Raw genomic sequence first — 21156 nt, 5'->3', positions numbered from 1 at the left:
CAGTATGTTAAATGATATGTTAAATGACTGAAGTGCCATTCATCGTTCTATGAGAGAAAATCATTAATTCAAACAATACGTGCATTAGAAAATAGGAAACAAGTGGTCGTTCTTGGAATGCTACCACAAGGCAGATAAGTTTTGAAGTAATTCAAATTTATCATGTCGTAAGAATAAAAACCCAGATTTCACGAATGGAAAATTAGCGATAATTTGATTATTAAACTAATTAGATGGATTGACTGAAAGCAATTTTTAATAGACTACACCTTTCAGATTTATTATACTTTTCTTCAACATTCTTAGTGTACTAAAATAATTATATAAAATTAGTTTAGTTCGAATGGAATATTACATGAAAGTAAGAGAGTATCTGTAAAGCTTCTAGAGAGTTCAAATGGACTTTAAAATGAGCTAACTAGTAAGCATTCTTATGAAAAATTCATGATTTTGAACCAAAATAAAAAAATGCTATTCTCAAGAATTTCGTAAACTAAAAAAGTGAAACGTTATGCATCTAAAGTACAGCGTCTGTAGCAGAATTTATTTTCTAGTACTAGTGTTATGTTTTCAATTTAACTGATGTATATGTCAGGGAAAGAAAGGAATGAAAAGGAGTCAAAGTCCGTGGATGAAAAAGAGCCGCATTTATATCGGCTTCTGAGGTAGTTTCATCGAATATTTTCCCATTGCTACTCTACCAAACTCTACATCTTTTTTTTTTTTTTTTTTTTTTTTTTTTTTTTTTTTTTGAGAGACGTACTTATTTTTTAATGATTTATTGGATTTAATTTACGTTTTAAAATTTTGATTAAAACATTTTGCATGCCATGACACACTATGAGTTAATTGTTTTGATAATGTTCTATTAATCCTATATCCAATAACTTCCGTGATATGCCTTATACCAATTTTATTGATGTGTTGGTAAAGGATAGAGAATATTTTCAGGAACACTTAGAGTAAAAGTTTGATAATGTTGATGAATATTACAAAGAAAAGAATTCTGAAACAATAAATATGAAATTACTTTGATAGACATAAAAACCATTACATAATAATTATGAAACATACTGTTTGAGTTAATATAACATCAAGTATCTATCAGTTACATTTTCAGTGTAGTTGTAACACGTGAATCAAAACGAACAGTTCAGTTCACAAATAATCTGAGAATTACCAGCTATAATACCAGTCACTTAATGCCAATTTGCTTGCGCAACTTTTCAACATGAGGAATGCAGTTATTCTATTTCTCCGTATGTGGGTTTATTCCTGGTCTCACAAAAAATGACATGCATCCATACCTAGTAACTTGAAATTAAGCCCAACATCGTAGTTATAAAAAAGCACCAATTTGTAAGGAAGCATCTGAGTTTTCAAAATGGCTTTCTTGAGAAACTCCATCAAAATGCTTCGTTAATATTTCTAATAAATTTTCCTACATAAAAAATTCTGATATTTTCATAGCAAATGTATGAGACTGATCACTACTATCGTTTGATGTGAGCATATTATCACTCGAGAGACGTTACTTTGGAAGGTATAAGATTATTTTAGTCGGGGGTGTCTTTGCTGTCAGAGTGTATGTTTACCTTCCAAAATGTTTACGAATGCTTCGGAGCAACGGACATAACTGCCGATTCAATTCACAGGTTAAAAAACAGCCATTTTATTATTTTATATCAACTGTAGAAAATTACTGTTATTTTTAATAATACGTTATTATGGATCATTAATATATTCAAACACAACACACATGATCTTAAAATACGTGGGTGAGTAATCAGTGGCAAGCATAAATGTCAGGAAATCTTCGGCGACTGCTCTGATACTTGAAAGAACTCTAAATTCCATTCTAAAATCATAAGTTAAAATCACATGCAAATTGTTCTACAACTGGGAAGAAGAGCAGGTATGCAAATCCTCGAGGAATGCAAAATTTATTTGAATGGGTTTTTGATGCTATAAACAGGCCCAGTTACTTGATATTCTTATTAAATTTAACTCCATTTTATTCAACTATTGCAGAGAAATCGATGCGAATGTCCTGAGTGCAATGCCTTAGATTTCACGCTTCGCATTTTACAAAATACTTTATTATTAAAAACAACCATTAAATTAAGAAGACAATCCACTGAACCATGTTTCGAAACTCAATGCAGTTTCAATTCACTAACACATTTCTTTTTCAAACGACTGTGAGCATGACCTTCCTGCATTTAAAAAGCTTCTGACTCATGGTTCATCATGATTACTGACACGAAATGTCAAAAGCACACAGTGATATTCATATAGCAGTGAGCAGTACATTAAAGACACATATGGAGAGGGCGCAACAGGTTTCAGCTGTCTTCATCATAGCCATTTATGACAGTTTCCAGTTTAGGGCCAATGATGGTATGTCGAATAGGGAGTTCAGACTTCGAGTGGAACGTGGTTAGCGTAATGTGAGGAGGGCTAGGAAAATCCTTTGATTCTTGGGCATCCGATGATAAATTAGGTATTTCTCTCTTTCCATAAATAACTGCTCCTAAAGTTGGTGACATTTCCACATCCGTTTCTGAAACTCTCTGAAATAAAATGGATGGACGTAAGATTAAAAGAACAATATCGTAATTAATATTACTTTAAGACACTAGTTATTACTTATGTAAACAGAAATAAAAACACTTATATAAACTGAAAATTATAACTCATGTATCCCGTTTGTTAAAAAAAAACCCAAATATGTATATAATTGTTAAGAAACACACATCTATGTACACACGTTATTAATTATCGGAATTCAATAACAAACATTTACTAATGATTGGTAATGTTCATAGCATCAAATGTGTTACGCAATATATTTTTCCGTAAATGATATGATGCTATAAATGAATATGTCTTTCGCACTAAAGTTACAAGTTTTGTATTGTCAATTTTATGTAATGATTAACACTACGAAACGAGGACATTTCATTTCTATTCAAAAGAAGTACTTCACGACAAGGTAGTGCACTATATGTTCAATATATCTTACTTTCTTAATCATATTTAATAAATTTTTAAAGAGGTTCATTATTATTTTTAATAACCTTTCAAAAAGGTTCATTATTATTTATATAGTTTCTTAAAGATTTCTATATTTCATAGCCTTATTTCTTATACGTTTTTTAAAGATTAAAAGAAAAAGAATGACTTTTTAAAGCTATGTTTTTTTTATAAAACTCAACTTTCCTGAAATGAATTAAAAGTTATTTATTGTTTTTGAATATATTTGAAGCAAGTTTGCTCAAAAATATACCTTAAATAACGTGATTTCACAGATTTAAAATTACATATTAATGACCACAGTTCTGGATAAAAATTAACCAGTTTTATTACATCTATTAGCTATTCAAAGAAATTATTTCATTTCTATCAGTTGAAAAAAAACTTTGCTCGAAATTTAATTATGTTTAATTCTCAAGCAATATAACGCCGAATAGTTAGAATGACAGTGATGATGCAGATAACTGTATTTTCAGTAATTTCCAAATCAATAAACATTTTTCTGGAGGAGAATACAATAACAGAATATTCGTAAAGAATACGCAAATGTATGTATAATACACTGGTGTGCAAAAATTAAGGACGAAGTCGAAAAATTAGCATATCAGCTGAACGAAGAGGCAGAGCGAACAGAAAGACCAATCAGGAGATTAAGTAAGGTGATGTACGGTAGCACATGCGTAGATATGCAGGTAGACGTAATGGGGGAGTTTCTGAGTAGTATAAAGCATGTTGTCGGTGTAAGATCAGTATTCTGGCAAAGAGATTGCACGCCGTATAGCAGTTAAAATCACACCGAGTTGCTGCCTCAGCGAGAAATGGCGAATAATCAATCTGTTAGACGACATCTGGATGCTTTTACCCGAGGTCGAATCATTGGGAAGTTGGAGGAAGGCCGCAGTGTGACAAGTGTGGCTGCACAGTTCGGAATTGCTCACAACATCGTTTCACGACTTTGGAGACAATTTCAAACTACAGGAACAGCTATCCGGGGGTTTAGTAGTGGTCGTCCACAAGGAACTACACCCACAGATGACCGGTATATTGCCTTACAGGCCAGAAGAAACAGGCGGCAGACAGCGGGAGAAATCGCTAGACACACGACACAGGCGACTGGACGACCGATATCGCGTTTTACCGTGGCCAGAAGACGGCACGGTGGTGGTCTGTTTGCACGACGCTTTGTACGGCGTGTACCTCTAACGTCAGCCCATGGGAGAAGGCATTCTCTGCGGTGCTGGGAACACCGGAATTGGAGAGACAATGAATGGGGACGAGTAACTTTACAGATGAGAGCAGATTCAGTCTGAGTAGCGATTCTCATCGCATACTCATCTGGAGAGAGCGGGGAAGCCGCAATCATCCCTCGAACATCATTGAAAGGGACAGGTATGGAGGTGGCGGTGTTCTCGTTTGGGGAGGCATCATGCTTGGTAGTCGTACAGACCTTCACATCTTCGACGCAGGTTCAGTCAACGGGACCCGTTATTGTAACGAGATTCTTCTTCCATATGTGCGTCTTTTTAGAGGCGCTATGGGTCCGCAGTTCCTTTTCATGGATGACAATGCACCATGTCATCGCACAGTAGCTGCCGAACAGCTCTTAGAGAGTGAGGATATTGAACGTATGGATTGGCCGGCACGATCTCCGGATCTCAATCCCTCGAGCATGTATGGGAGTTTCTAGGCAGACGCTTGGCAGCTCGTACCTTACCACCAGTAACGATTCCGGAGCTTCGATTGGCGCAGCAAGACGAATGGGCAGCAATGCCTCAACAACTCATTGACACCCTCATTCTCAGCATGGGCAGACGCTGTGAAACCTGCCTAGCAGTCAGGGGAGATCATATCCCCTATTAAAGACCGGATGTTTCTTGCTGGACACCCATCACAGGGATGTTTCGGCCTTCAGTCGCATTGCGCTTCATGCTACTTTTTCAATAAAGCTTCTTTTTATCCCTCTGATTTCTCTTTTAGTAAGTGTTGTTTAAATTACTCATGTTCTTACGTATTGGGGATCTTACGGTATTAAATGTGTTGATTTGGAAAGCTTTTGTACAAAGTTATATTGAAAAAACCGTCTCGTCCTTAATTTTTGCACACCAGTGTAAGTCACAAAATGATGTAGTTTATCGTAATGCAACACTTTCAAAATTGAGCTTCTTATTTAGTTAATGAGTCAGTTTTGAAATTAAAGACGTCTGTAATCGAATAACTGCACGTTACATTACGCTTTTCGATATTATGTTATTAGTTTAATCATCCATCTAGCTTCGCAAATTTTGACTTGCTTTTGCCAGTTTTGATGCAGAAGAACTTCAGTTTGCCTTTCCTGAAATTTGCCGATTCTGTGACTGTTGAAGATCTTTGTGCTTGAGAATTTTAATTTATCTCTCGAATTATAGAAATAAATTGCATATAATTTGACAAACTGATCGTTGTCTTGAGATTTTAAAAATAAACCTATTTGAGCACTTTTAATAATAATAATTATATATATATACAATGTTGTATGATCTTAAATTCACTTAGTGCGAAATTAAGTTATTTTACTATTTGCGCAATTACTGCGAAGTAAGTTAATAATAATTTATTTACTAAAGAATATTGATTATATTATCATAATCAATATTCTTTAGTATATCTATCTATCTATCTATCTATATATTTGATACAATTTAGAAAGTTTTTTTTAACATTTACACCATTAGTGCAATGGTGTAAATGTTACGTTCGTTCTTAACACCATATATTATGAATTTAGCTGCAGAATGATAGCTTGCGTATCACATAGCATTGAGGTTGTCGCAGCGTTTTGTTCATGATTTTATATTGTGTAATGAAGTCGCATTCATTATACATTTTACGCTAAAAATATTGCTAAATAAAAAAAAGGCTTCAGTTTAATTCATTATTTATAGCTGTAAGAAATGCGAAAACTTTAGTTAGGCTATAGAGAGCTCCTTCTGCTATCCTAACAACATAGTTCACTTTTTTGTTTATATTTGAAGAGCTTCTTGTCAGGAGCAAGAGAACATAAATTGCAGTTTAATGTTAAGTGACATTTAGGAGTTGTAGTTTTTAATGAAAGCGTTAGTTGGTTTTAAATTTCCTGCGTTATATAAATTTTGGCTTAATTAAATTTCTCTCAGGTCGATAAATCGCAAAGAGCATCCAGCTAGTTGTTGAGAAGTTGAGTTGTTCGAAACTTCAGTCTCATATAGATATATGCTATGTTTTCTAACATCAACAAAATTGCAGCAGTAATAGTGCTCCTAGAAGCCAGATAATTTTAAAATAAGAAATGAAATATAATTTTCTTCACATATACTGATATTGCATTAAATACATATAAAACAATTGCCAAATCTTTTTTTTCACTCATTGCATACGTACCTTTCCAGCAGGCACAGCAGTATGGCAGTGGCAGTTATCTCTCTTCAGAATGTCTGGACAGTGCTCGTGCTGGTTTCCTGAATTTTCTTCGCTTGGAGATCTTCCGCCGCAAATTAAACTGCTGCCTAAAAAAGAAAAGTGGTTTAAATTTCAGAATATCTTACATTCAGCATTTTTAAGCTTTGGATGCTTTCATAAGTATTTCTCCCACTCATGCTATAAGGTATTTCTCCCGACTTCTTGGCGTGCCTTCGTAGTGTGGTGATCTGCAACCTGGGCGCGTATTCGAGAGGTCCTTGGTTCGATTCCCGGCGAAGGCGTTGCTCATTTTTCAATCTCGTGAGCTTTCAAAAAATCCTAATGTCTCTGCAATGTTATGTGTATTTACAGGATATGCTTCTAAGTTCAAGGCATACTAGAGATATTATCTATTCTGAATTTCAGAAAAATATTGGTGCTACAAATCTCAGAACTTTAATATTTGAAAGAATGTACTTATGTACTCTTCAAGCCCTTAGCTAGGCAAGTGTAGTGACAATAGTTAAAATTTAAAATTGCTTGAGTATTTTAAAAAATTTTAACATTTTTCAAACTGATTATTTAATAATAAATTCATTAGAATGTGTAAGAAAAAACCTTATTAATAAGGTAGCATTTATTCTATAAAGATAAGCTAAAAGTGATGATCACATCTTTCAGGAAGTTTGAAAAAAATTCGAACGAAAAAATTCGAAACGAAAAACATTAATCAAACATAATATATTCTAAAATAGCATACTGGTTTATCTATGTTAAGGCAAACCACAAGGGGACTATTTAATTAGAGAAAAGGATGTCTTTGTGGAAGGCATTTTAAAGGAAACTGGTTCATATTCACCTTATGCATGTTGAAAACAACAAAAACCCCCCTGCAACCTGCCCTCTGTCGAATCAAACTACCAGGTTTCAACGATTTTACGAATCGTTTACTGGTGTGGACCTGAAGACAGCACAAGATACTCATGTCCTCTTATTCTGCAGCAATACATTATATTTTTCTGTTACTTATCAAAATATTTTAAAATACAAAATTTGGGGCTGAGAATACATTTCTTATTTTTTGACTGACCCTTTAAATGTATGTCTATTTCTTTTTTCAAATTTTCAGTCTAAAAAAGTTTCAGTTCTTCACTTTTTATAGAGATGAGTGCTATTTTGTTGCCGATAATTTTAATGTAAGTACTTAAACTAAGCCAAAATCTCTCAGTATCTTTCCGGTAGGATTTCATATTTCTGAAATGGAAACTTTTCCGTTGGATTCATAATAAAAGGAAAGAATTTTTTTATATTTTCCGTTTGGAAAAATAAAGTGAGTGTAAAAATAGAGACACAATAAACTTTCAAACATTTTTTGAAAGAAAAATTAAATAATGAATGCTTCAAAGAGATGCTTTTTTTATAAAATATTTTAAGGCTAAGAAAATCGAAAAATCTTAAAAATTTTTAAAAAGTAATCTTAAGTAAATATCAAATTATACATTTCTTGTATACAAATGAGAAAGTAATATCAGAAACGTATTGGGGCACACAAATATATTCTTTTTCAGAAAATTCCTCTGCCCTCTTCCCCCCAAAAAAGTTTAATAATGTGTTTTGCTTCTTATCCTTTTTACGACTTCCCTGAGTCTTCTAGACATGGACTTCACAAAATTTTGACAGAGTTTTGCTTCTATTTTTCCTTCATTAGTAGTGACTTTTTCTTTAAGTTCATTTCTATTAGAAATTTTACATTTAATATTTCTATGAATGCATAAGATACTATATATGCTGAACAGAATTAAGGTCAGGACTCTGCGATTATATGCGAACAGTTATGTAAAGTCTACACTTTGCAAGTAAGATCATTTTGTTTGGAATTGTTGTCCAGTAGAACGTAGTAATGCAATAATATGCCCTTTTCTGAATGGTTTGCTTTAAGATTGTTTTAAAATATTTAAATGCATAAATTGATTTATTTGCGAGCAATGAAATATCTATTTCTAATGCCGCAAGGCCCTCGTACAGCTTTCAGATTATCTGGCAATCTCCATCATGTTTTATTGAAGGAGTAAGATTTTCCATTTGAAGTTCGGGACTGGGTTTTCTCCATACAATTTACTTTCCATCACTCCAAGAAATATTGAATTTACTTTCGTCTGCAAATATAAACTGAGTCCAAAGCTCTGGAGGCCTTTTTATTTCGGTTGTTAGCTAACTATAATTGCATGCTTCAATCACTTTATTGAGAAATAGTTTTATTGTGGCTATTTTGCCATAAAAGTTTCATTTTTCAAAAAATATTCTTATTCGTTTCTGTACTAACATATTTACTAAACATGGTTCGGCTCCTAAATTCAGTTAAGATGCACTTATTTTAGGATTATAAATAATATTTTTAGTGATTCACGTTTCTTAGCTTCCAGTGAAATGTCTTGGACGTCCTGTTCGTGATTAGTTTTCAATTAAATTTATTTTCATGTACTTCGAAATCAAACTATGAACAACTGATTTGATTACATTCAATAGTTCAGCTGTTTTCCCTCAGAAATTTTTATGATTCTAACGAAAAATTATAAATTTTCTTATCTAGAAGAAATTTTCAGACGTATTTCAAGTTATATTAACAAAATGGCTCCTGAACCTTAAATTGTATCTTTTCTATGTTTAAAATACTTATTACAGGTATTTTCTTAAAAAAAGATTTGACAGCATTAGCTCTTTATTATGTTTGTTATTGCAATACCCAGCACTGTTTTGACCTTAATTTTAACAGACAAAATATTTACATAAAACTTTTAAGACAAATTATTGAAAATATTTGATATCTAACTTTTATTCATCATACTAGATTTTTATCCCTGAATGTTTCAACTCTTCTTAACATTTTTCAAGTCACCGTCATTTCCCTTAGAAAGTCCTCCATGAAAGCATCCCTCTCTTTAGGCAGATAGCCCTCATATGCTTTGCATTATTTTAAAACCATAATTTAACAGATTTTCAAACGTAAGAAATTGATTTTAGATGATTTGTTTCAATAAATAAAGAGGGAAATGGGATGACACTTAAAATATTTGCTTTGAAAACAGGAATACTGCTGTAAGAGGTAAGAACAACGCCAGCCATTTGACAGTAATCAAATAATCAACAGGCAACTTCGTCGCATGTATCTCTTCGCTGCAAATAAATATCCACATTTTTATATGCGCCATCATGAAGTAAAACGTTTAGATTTAAATAATTAGCATTAATTATGATAATTTAAAAAAATACATCCCAGTTTATGAAGCTGAATGCGATAATTATATCTGAGAAAAAAGTACATATTAAAGTGAAATTTCAAGCAGGTCAGAGATATATTCAGAGATTTATAGCAGAAAATTACAGCATCTCAGAGGTCAAACAGAAGAGATTTGTATATGTCTCTGAATGTACAAGACAAAATAGTAAAACTTTTTTCAAAATGTGCCACATTTACATGCGAAGAAATGCTGTATTAGATTTTCTAAGCAAATCAAAATCGTAAACATTTGTAAGCAAATTGAAAATTAAACCCTCCCCCTTTGAAAAAGAGCTGGGGGCATTCAAGAGATAGAATAGTATAACCGTTGCAAATGTAAATCAGGCATAATATTTTTATATTTTAAATTGCAAAAGTTGCAGTATTAATGACATTGAAAATTTTGTACTTAAATGTAAATTCGTTTATTAACGACTCAGCCCAAAAAGAATTAATTTATTTCAATAAATTACTAAGGTAGAAATCCTCAAGGCATTATTGCTTGTTTTTTAAAGATTTCTATCCTCCTCTCTGAAACAAAGCAATATCGAATAAGAGGATATAATTAAGGATTTATTTACTGAAAATGGCCCAACATTAAATAACGTAACCAAAATTTGGAGATTCATTAATTTTTGAATCGAAAAAAGTGTGTTGCTATAAATTGCCCGCAGCAAAATAATTCTGCTGCTTCTTTATTTTAAAACCTTTCCAAAGTTCAAATAATTACACAAAAGATTCCTCTTTTCTCCATGGGGTGCTCATAGGGAGTCAAATTAGAATAAAAATAAGAGTAATTTAAGTGCTTAGCCTCTCTGCACCTCTCGTTATTACCCTTAAACACGTGGGACAATGGAAGTTCCTAAGCAAGATGACACTCACCGCCTCTAATTACTTGCAAGGAACTAAACGAGAAAAGCACCGGAATAATGTAATATCTACAAGAGATTTAATTAAAACTTCAGCTCTTCGTGAGATAATGGCCCGTGTAATGTATCGATCGAAATTTGTGTATAACTCAAAACCGCTTCGATGATTGCTTTATTAAATGTAACCCTCTTGAGCTTGTCGCAGTCCTACAATTCTTAATTAGAATACTTAAACGCTTTCCTGTTTGGCTGAAACCTGAAAGGAATCGTCCATGCATTGATGGTCTCGGTTTTCTATTCTCTAAAACCTAGGAAATTCAAATTACAATTGAATTTAATTGCCACCGCCTTAATCCTTCCCACTCATAAGACAAATAAGATGTAAAATGGCTGCGGCACCAAGCCTCATAAATATTCATGCAGGGAAGAGTGGTACTGCGGTGGTTTTGTGTCCACATTTCTACAGGTAACTACTCTTAAAGAGTAAGAAAGTTCTTCGAGGGGGTGGAAAGTTCAGAGCAAGAGAAAACAAATGCAAATCTGATATTTGGACAGCTTGGAGTTTTATGGAAATTTAAATTGTTTTAATTATTGTGTTATGAAAAATCCTCTCTTGACAAACTGATCCAGAAACTTTGTCATGAATATTGTCGAATTAGGTACAGTATGGTACTAGGAAAATTTTATGAGGTAAATTATTATGAGAGTTAAAATTAAGCAATTAGAATTTAAGATTTGATTGAGAGGTAAAGAAAATATTTTACTGAAGTAAATATTCTCGTGATATTGGAGATGGATAGGAATGTGATTTTTCTTAAATGAGTAATTTAGAAGATTTAGAAACCTTAAAAGCTAGTTGAAGAGCATTTAATTTGCATTTTATGCTGTGTAGTATTAAGCGTGTTTCATATTACTCTATATCCTATCTGACAGATCATTTTCAGAGGTTGCTTTGTAACATTTATGCAGATTACAGTTTCAATAGAAGAGTAATGAACAGAACGTACAGTCTTTGACATTGAGTTTGGCTAGATAATTCTTTCACTACTTTAATAATATTAATATTAATGATGTTTTAGTCTTCTGGGTGCTACAACTATTACGATAAATGATGATGTAGTTTTCGGAGAAACTATTTCTTATCATTCCTTTATGTTCGGAATTACACTCTCACTATGAAAGGTAATATAAAATCACACGAAAATTGGGGAAAAATTAAGAATTTATAGTACCTAAGAGTAGAATTTTCTACTAGTCTGCATTTTCAAATTTTGAAATTAGTTTCTCTGATTTATTTAACTCTATTTTTTAAAAGCGAGATATAGGAATAACACTTTTTACATGTACATTATCCTCTTGTTAATTCGTTCAATGTATATTTCTACAATTAATTATTTTAAAATTACGTAAGTAAGCTGTTTATCTTATTTTGGAAGGCGAAGGCAGTCATAAGAAATTTAACTCTGGGATGTAAGTCATATTTTCCATGTTTTCATTTAATTTGAAATCTCTTCATCAATATTTTAGCTAAATGATTGAAACTTTATTTAATTAGATATTTAGATATTGATATATGATGAAACATTAACACCGAAAACCTATTAGCAACTGACTTTATTTCAATCTAGTGTTACTGACTGGAACGCACTAAACTGCCAAACCCAAGTCTTTTAGCAGTTCTCTTTATAGACTGAATTTAAGTTAAGTTGATATTTTACAGTTTTTTTTTTGTAATTGCTATTTCCCCTTAAATATAATAAATGGATCCTGTTTTTTAAACTTATCGTCTGATAATTTAAGTTACGACTACATCTATGATTCTTCACCAATCTATTTATTCCGTACAAAAGCTGGTACATCATATATATATATATATATATATATATATATATAATTAAAGAAAATCTGTAACTGGATAGCTTACACTGTCTTTTAGGAACAGAAAGAAAGAAGACACGATTGTTCGGAGTTCGTTTTGATTTTAAGATTTGATTCTAAATAAAATAAGTTGTATTTTTAAAATACTTAACAAGGGTTTTACTGCACTTTTTAGTTAAAAATAAGAACTCCTTTTCAAAAATTTTAAATTTATAGATATTATTATTTTTAATAAAACTATTTAAATTCAAGTCTTCTTTTTCTGTTGCCCAGTAAAAGTACAAACTCTGAGACTGCAAACAAAATCTATTCTGAAATACGAGACAATAAGACTTCAAACGAATCGGTCATTCTAAGAATGCGCTGCATTTCCAGATGAAGAATGAAGTATTAATTAGAATTTCAAACCAGAAACTCTTTCAACATTTTATTCGTGTGTTAATTTCACACATTAAAAACCTCACTGAAAGATCCAAAACAAAAGCAATTTTTTACAAGAAACTTATTAATTTTTTATCTCTTTTAAAGTAAGTAAATTGAAAATGCAGAATACATGATATTAAATTCCCTAATTGAGGTCTAACCTATCCAGGCTTTAAAAAAGGGATGAGTTGTCTTGAAAATCTTCAGATAAAACTCATCTGAAAGCTGAAAGCTCTTTATCTTCCACATTCTTGTTCTTAACGACAGCCAAACCCCGGAACAAGGTCATTTCTATTTTCCCTTACTCTCAGTTCATTCATCTGCAATGGATTTAATTAAAACTGAGAGGGGGCTTAGTTTTGAACAGGTGCTGGTTCTGATAACATGCTTATTTTTTGTTTTAAACTTCTGTATGAGGTCTTGATATTTTGGGAATTAGAATTTTATGTTTCTGAAAAATTTAAAGCTCATCACCTTTCAATATTACTAGAAAATGTCAAAATCTTAACATTTTACAAACTAAATTATTTTACAATTTCTCTGATTAATTGAAATATTTATTTAAATGATTGCTTTCTCATCGTCTAGAGAATAAAAAACAACGTTTATTTATAGGTTCTTTTGAGGACAATTAGCTTTGTTACTATAGAGTTAATAGTCCATCTTGGGAAAAACACAGAATAGCTGGAGTTTTAATTCGAAAGATCCAAATTTGTTTCATAATCTTGGTTGTAAAATTCAGTTAAAGAAGCGAAAGAATTTAAAATGCTAAGCCAAGATTATAACACCTATCGAAACTTTAAATTATGCAAATATTCTTCCTATGCAAAAGCACCGGCTACTTGTTAAATAAACCCTATACTAATTAAGTTCTAAAATCAGCTATTAGTTGAACTTGGTTCAAAAATAAAGTTTTTTCATTTTCATTAGGAAATTAACTTAAATGATATAAAATATATGATTTCTATCCCATAATTTCGGTTTTGTGTTAGAATTGTTTAAATTTAATTTTATTGCAGGACAATAATAATCAAATAAACAGGATTTTGACAATAAATCAAATTTTCGCATATTATTAAAAAGATCATATAATAATTAGGCTTCTTTTAACTTTTAAAAATCTAGGTGTGATGATGTAGCTATTTTCTAATTTAAATAGTGCCTTTATCCTTCATCAAAGTAGTCTAACAGTGAGTGAGTGGATAAGCTTGCTGAACACTGATAGCTCAATCTGGGTTTATACCACGAAGAAATGGCTGGTTTCTTGATGTTCTTTTATTTTTTCCCCTTGTGTAATATAATTACGAGCCAATTTTCTATAGAACGCCTTTTACGAAGAAGTCCATCCTTTAGGGAGATAATTCTCCTGCGTTTTTTTGCTAATCAGTCAATCAACCGACCAGGTTGAATATAAGGAAGAAAAAGAAAGTGAAATATAAACGGAAGTACATACATTATTTAGGGAATATATCGTATATGATATCCGCCTCATTCAATTGAAAATGACGTACTTTTTTCTTTTATCTATTTACTTCGCAGCATATCTTGACATAAAAATTGAGCCTTTCATTTCAATTTATCAGTTCATCAAAATTCACTGATATGTAGAAATTAGCCTTTTCCATTTACAATTTCGAAGTATTTTTTCAAACATTCGTAAAATATCTTGGAAGCTATTAAAGCTTCATATTAGCACGACGTAAAGCTCTTGATAACATTATCACACAGTTTATCAGCAAGCTGATAAACTGTGTCAAGTTGATTTCATAAAGCAGCAACTCAGCAAGCGGATTTCATAAAGCTGATTTCAGCAAGCTCAGCAAGCTGATTTCATAAAGCAGCAGAGAAACGAACATTTTCGTATGATCTTAAAATAGATTTGTAAGTATCTCCTCTGAAAACGAGTAAAAATGGAACTGGTTTATCTTCATATTCATTTTATTCCTTCAGGAGCTAAATTGCTTTGTATTGTTAGGAAATAAAAAATCAGCAGTTTCCCAATGAAATCATCAAAAATGCTAGAAAAGCTACGTCTACTCTAAAAGAACTACAATACTGCTACTGTAAGTTTTTTTTTTACTTCACCAGCAATGCTGACAGAGAAAACTGAAAATGCCTTAAACTATTCAATGAAATACGAATATGATTTGAAAGATTTCAATAAAGTGTAAAGAAAAATGTAAAAAAAAATATTAGAAATACCGGGTGTAAGCGTAATGTAATTTTGTACGCTCGTGTTTTATTTCGTAAAGTAAGTGGGAATTTTTTATTTTCTTGCTAAGGAAAAATATATCCCACTTTAAATAGTAATTTTTATATATTTTGCATTTAACCGTACCGTGTCTTCAGAAGTGTGTCTTATAAGAGAATATACTGTGGTATATCTTTCATCTTTATATAACAATGATGCATTCACATAAGTAATGAGTTATTTAATGCGTGTGTTTACAAACTTCGAGGAATGAATTATAAATGAAAATTATTATATATTATATATGGTTATTATATATATTTGAAAAAAGCAACGTTATCATTTTTTAGCTTTTTTTATAAATTACATCTAAATTTGTACATCTTTTGGTATTTCTTGTTTTGTCTTATATATTATAGTGGTATCTCTGTATACGTCCAACATGGCATATATCCTGTTCAGATGCGGAAAATTTTGCTTGGTATACGATATTTGTTAGGAATACGATTCAAGTTCGATGAGTCACAAGAGCACGCACTGTTCTTCTTTACCTCTCTCGAGAAAACTCTGCGACTGCCCGTGAGCGTTAGTACATCTGTTTCTACTATTCAGTAAACAACCTGCGTTATAATTGCAAATTCTCAAATTCGCGTTATAACATATTTTATAAGGAAAGTTAATGAGAAGTCAAGCAGCGATGAAATGCTCTACGGATGTGAAAAAAGAAGACTGTTGGAAAGTATGAAGATTGCATACGTATGGCAAGCACAATTATATTTACGATTCAGAAAAACTAAAGACGCTATTAAATCGGCTAACATTGCAAAGGGCTGAAATCTGTTACCAAACAAAAATCAGAGATGTTAGAGCATATTGAAAAATTGCTTTTGACCTGGATAGCAAAAAAAAACTGTGTACCGTACCATGTGCATGGTTTCATTTATGTACAGTATATACAGTATGTGTACAGTATATGTACATGGTTTCATTTATGTACAGTACAGTAGTTTCATTTATGTACAGTTTCACTCGTTGCATTTTGTATTTTAGTATTAAACACTGTTAAAATAGCAACATGACTTTTTATAAGAATGGATTAATTATTTTCTCTTTATTTCTTATTGGAAAAGCTCATTTTTCGTATATGCTCAAGTATCAGGAACGGATTAATGACGTATACCGAGGTAACATTGTATTTTGGTTTATAGGACTTCTGAATTCTCTTGTAGAAACTAACAGTTAAAAGGTTTTCTATCCTCTTTTTGCATTGTTTCTGAATTAATAAAATACTGCCAAAATTATGTGTATTAATACACGATTTGGCTTTAAAGAACACAAAATAGACCGCAAGATTCTAAATCTGGCGGATAAAGGATGATTAATAAAACTTGCATTTTTCTTTTTAAATCAAAATCTTAACGATAATTGGATTTTTCAGAAGTATAGTAGAAGTCTTTTATTTATCGATCCTTTCCTTGTTTTCAAAAGTTAGATCTCTTGTTAGTTTTTAGAAAATAGAATCTAGTGTCTTCTCCTTCAAGCAAAAGTTCCTTATGAATTAACTACCTGTCAATATAAAAAAATCCCTAACGCAATTTTTATTCGAAGTTCCTAAATGCGAATTTTTTTAACCTATGCCATTTTTCTTTTACCCATGCAAATGGTTGTTAGTTTGCCTCTGGATTGTAATTAAAGCTCCATCTTTCGTCACAAGTAATGACTTGTTTTTAAAAAAAGTCAAGATTACTGTTTGACACTTTAATCTAATCCTTAGTTATTTTTTTTCATCCTTTGAATCCTTAACCGCGGATACTGGCTGAAGAAATTCCAACAAATAATTCCATTTAAATTTCTTTCCGCATGAAAATAATATTTCAAAGAAAAAAGTTGAGGCATGTTACTACTGTCAATAGTTATTATTTGGCAGAACTACCAAGGCTGGTTGAAAACTTAAATTCTAAAATTTTCTAGATGGACTGTGCATAATGTGTAACCTCTCTCATTACTGAGTAACCTCTCACATTACTGAGTAATAAAAAGGCTTAAAAGTAATCTTCTTTGCTTCAGTCATTATGCATATCCGAAATACGAAATTTATTTTTTAAGAAACCAAATTAAAAGTTATTTTTACTAATTTATGATTTTTACTTCCGACGTGCATTTATTTATTTCTTTAAAATATATGTCTATTAAATACTCTTTATCTCTTTCGCTCAAAGACCGTAAGTTCCCATTAATAGTTAAGGAGAAATTACTCTCATGGAGTAAAAGCTTTCCGTAAATAAGATTGCAGGAGTAATATAAAAGCAGTAATAGCTACGTAATTTATTTATCAATTACTCCTTTAGAGTTTTTACTTATTTATTTTGTACTCTAGAATTACTTATAGTCATTTTAAATGAATTACAGAGCCTCTCTGATGCAACAATAATGAGTTAAATCGATAATATTTGGTAAACAACACTAATGAAAGTTTAGTGAAGTAGAGTTTTTTAAAATAAGGAACGTCGAAGTTTGCGTCGATAAAAGTTTAGAACTCTTTCGTAATCGTTTTGTACCATCATAATGCTTTTAAATAATTTGTGATGGCTAAAGAAGTCCCCATGCTTTTAAAATTTATCTCATATCACATGATTACAAAATTCAAAGAAACAGAAAACATACTCTGCTTGTAGAATTAATCAATTATTATCATATCAATGAATTTCTGTGTGTTAGAAAGATTACTTTGTTATTTCAATATTCATTACATATATCACAAAATTAGTAAAATAATAATTTTACTTTCACTTTTAATACTTTGTTAACATTCTATTCGAAAACGAAATGTAACTTCTAATAACAACAAAAAAGTATTTTGACTGAAAAGCTACAAACTTCATTTTCTTGTTTCTAATCAACGGTTACAGCAGTTTCTTTACTTTCTTTCTCTCTCTCTCTCTATATATATATATAGAGAGAGAGTAATATGAATCCATTGTGTCCTCTTAAGATTTCGTCTGTTATTCAAAATGTCCTGCTGCAATTAGTGTTTCCATATTGCTTAGATAATGATGGTTTCAGTTTGAAACTACTTTTATTTGATACTTAAGGTAAAAGCAGTTTCATTTTCCATTATGCGCCTTTAAAATGTTTATTTATTTCCATTTTACCATATGAAACTTATTACTTCTTCAGGACGAAAATTTCTTTTGACTGCAGCTATCATTATCGTATAAGACTGAGTTGTTTAGAAAAAGGCTCAGTGAAACTTTTTATAAAAGCATGAGAGCCTTCTATTGCATTGTACATTGTAAAAATCTTATTCAAATGAAACGGAAAAAAAAAACATAAGTGTTTATGAAGTATAAAATTTTATTCTCTTGTTTTATTTTTTAACAAAATGAGGTAGGATGCCAAACTTAAAATGTAAGAAACAAACTGCCAAGGAAAGTATCTGCATATTTTTTTTTTATCAAAGTTAAGTTTAAAAATAAAGTTTAAGGTAAAACCTAAGATTTTTCATTTTTTTTTCTGTTTTGTAAGGTTTTTCTCCCTCCTTACCGCGTGCTTCCATGATGTAATTGGGAAACGCGTCCGGCTAGCGCAGGAAGGTCCGGATTTCAAATTCCGGAAAGGAGACGGCATATTTTTTACGTCTTGTGTTCTGAGAATAAAACGCCTAATTGTTCTCTATAAGTGGCACCGAAAATAAATCGTGGTGTATGATAATTCGTCGTTATCAGAGTTTGAGGACTGGGTGCTTGACTCGGTGTGCCAGTCGTCCTTTAACTTGGGAAGAATGTAAGGTTTGTTTCCCTCCTTAACTACTTGCCTTCGTAATGTAACTGGAAAGTATGTCCGAAAGGCACCGGAAGGTTTGACGCTCGAGTCCTGGAGAGGGCATTGCACATTTTTCACGTCTCCTGCTTCGAAAATAAAATGCCTAATGGTTTCCACATGTTGCGTAATGTAATTCATTGAAAATTCGTTTTAGTGAGATTATTTTCAATGTATTTATATTTTATATGATTACTTCTTAACCTCTATTGCAGACTTATAAAAGAACATCTGATGTAACAATACCCTACTTTTTTCTATAATGCATATGCAAAAACTTTGTAAATTGAATATTTTCCATTGTTTAACACCCTGTGTAATGTTAATACTTCAAAAACGTTTTGATTCTATGCATTTTTATCTGATATACTAAGAATTTTTATTTTACTGCAATCATTGAAAAGATCAACTGATGTTACAGTCAACATCAGTTACTGTTTATTATAATGAGGAACATATTACTTCCTAGAAATATATGAAATAGATATTTATTTTTGAGCTACAAGAGTAAAAATCAAGAACATAAAATATGCTGCTTATTGCCTTTAATATGATTTTTGTTATTCGCTGTATTCAAAGTTTTACTTCCAGGTAATATTGCCCTGGTAAATATTGCCCTCGTATGCCGACTTCTAAAGTGTAGAAGAAAGAAAGTTATCATGATCTAATCATTAGAAATTCCTAGAAACAAAATGCCATTTCCTTACGTGATAATTTAAAGTGCAAGAAATTGGAGGTGATGTTCATTGAATTTGTACAAGATTCATTCTACTCTACAGTACAGGATAGAAATTAATGATGACTGCAAGAAAATTGATGAACAAAAGGAAAGAATGTAACATTTTTCATTTAGAGGACAAGGCCTCGAAGTAAAAAGCAGGAAACCGAAGTTTACTCTTCGACGGGTCAATGAGTTTTAGAATTTGATACATTACGACAATGACTTTTTATGAGTCGCATCAGGGAATAAATAATGTCTCATAATTCTGTGTTTTCAAAAACGCTGATCATTCGCTATATAAGTCGGACACGACACGCTTCATTTAGTCTGTGATTCATGGGAGCTTATTCAGTCTTTGTGTAATTTAAAAACAAGTTGTTTGAGGGAATTCTTGGGTGTTTGTTTATATTACCTCTCACACAACACGTTTTTTTTTCTTTTGCTTTATCTTTAAATCCATTAAAGGTTATAGCATTGGTTTTAAACTCCAAACACTCTTTTCCTGCGGATATTACTGATTTTTACCAGCCCTACAGTAAATTTAAAACTGTGAGTTATAAATTCATGGCTTATAAAATTATAAAAAAATAATCGATTTCCTCTCACATGATCTTGTTATGTAACTGATGGCACTCCCAGCTAGCAGTTGGAAGATCGTGGTTTGACTCCCGGTGAGGGCATAGCCGATGTTTTGTGCTTCCTGCTTTGAAATAAAAAATTTAATATCTCCACAAAAGAACAAAATCCGAAATTAGGTAAGAAAGCAGAACATTTTAAGAGACCCTCTACATGAATAGACCATCTATTTATGTAGGCTATCTTGCGGACTACAACCATATGTTCAAGAGAACTAATTTTAAAAGAATTAATTGAAATGTAATACGCAATATATTTTGATTTCATATTACTCTTAGGCATATAAAAATAAAGGGAAGTTTATGAAATTTGGCATAAGTGGTGATTTTTGAAAAGGTAAGATTTATAAGCCATAACTCGCATTATGCATATGCAGAGCAGCAGAGTAAAACGTTTAGAGGAAATATGTATTCGGTTCGAAAACGATAAATTATTATTCTCACTTATATGTAGTGTAGAAAACAGTTTGTACAATGCTTGATCACCAAGAATTATTGTTCATCTTTCTATTTTTTCATGAAATTATTGTGTAAATAATAAGCTAAATCCTTAAATTAACGACCGTTATTGTAAGAAAGAAGATCTGAGGAGAAGGCTTAACAATTGCAACTGAGAATTCGAAGGAATTTCAAACAGATTAAGTTTAATTGAGATACAGGAATATGCTGGGCAGTTAAATATAATGACATTTTAAAGTTATTCATCCATCAAGAAAGCTTGATGAGGTTGAGCATTTTTGTGTGCATTGTAAAGTGCAGATACGGTAGTTACAGAGCAATGAAATTTGTCTCATAGATTTTCGAAGGATAACCTGTATGTATCTTGAAGCGTCTTTTTTTCTAAATTCAGCTTATCTTTTTATTAAATGTTGAAACAGATTTTACGGAATTTT

At 31.6% G+C, this 21156-nt stretch overlaps 1 protein-coding gene across 3 annotated transcripts in view; it reads right to left on the bottom strand.

Annotated features, from left to right (window-relative positions):
* Positions 1–1015: 1015 nt before the first annotated feature.
* Positions 1016–21156, bottom strand: part of LOC118186316 (adhesion molecule nephrin-like) — a 1043604-nt gene continuing 1023463 nt past the window's right edge. For all 3 annotated transcript variants that reach the window (XM_085809008.1, XM_085809009.1, XM_085809010.1), the window contains 2 exons: positions 6433–6557; positions 1016–2573 (listed from right to left, as the gene is read on the bottom strand). In XM_085809008.1, the coding sequence (XP_085665134.1) occupies positions 2346–2573; positions 6433–6557 (353 nt within the window). In that variant the 3' untranslated portion in view covers positions 1016–2345. The remainder of the gene's footprint in view (positions 2574–6432; positions 6558–21156) is intronic.

The sequence above is a fragment of the Stegodyphus dumicola genome, chromosome X2, assembly GCF_044657685.1.
Source record: "Stegodyphus dumicola isolate Sdum_Otavi_A_Nest chromosome X2, ASM4465768v1".
NCBI classification, from domain to species: Eukaryota; Metazoa; Arthropoda; class Arachnida; order Araneae; family Eresidae; genus Stegodyphus; species Stegodyphus dumicola.
This window is presented reverse-complemented; position numbering and strand designations above follow the sequence as displayed.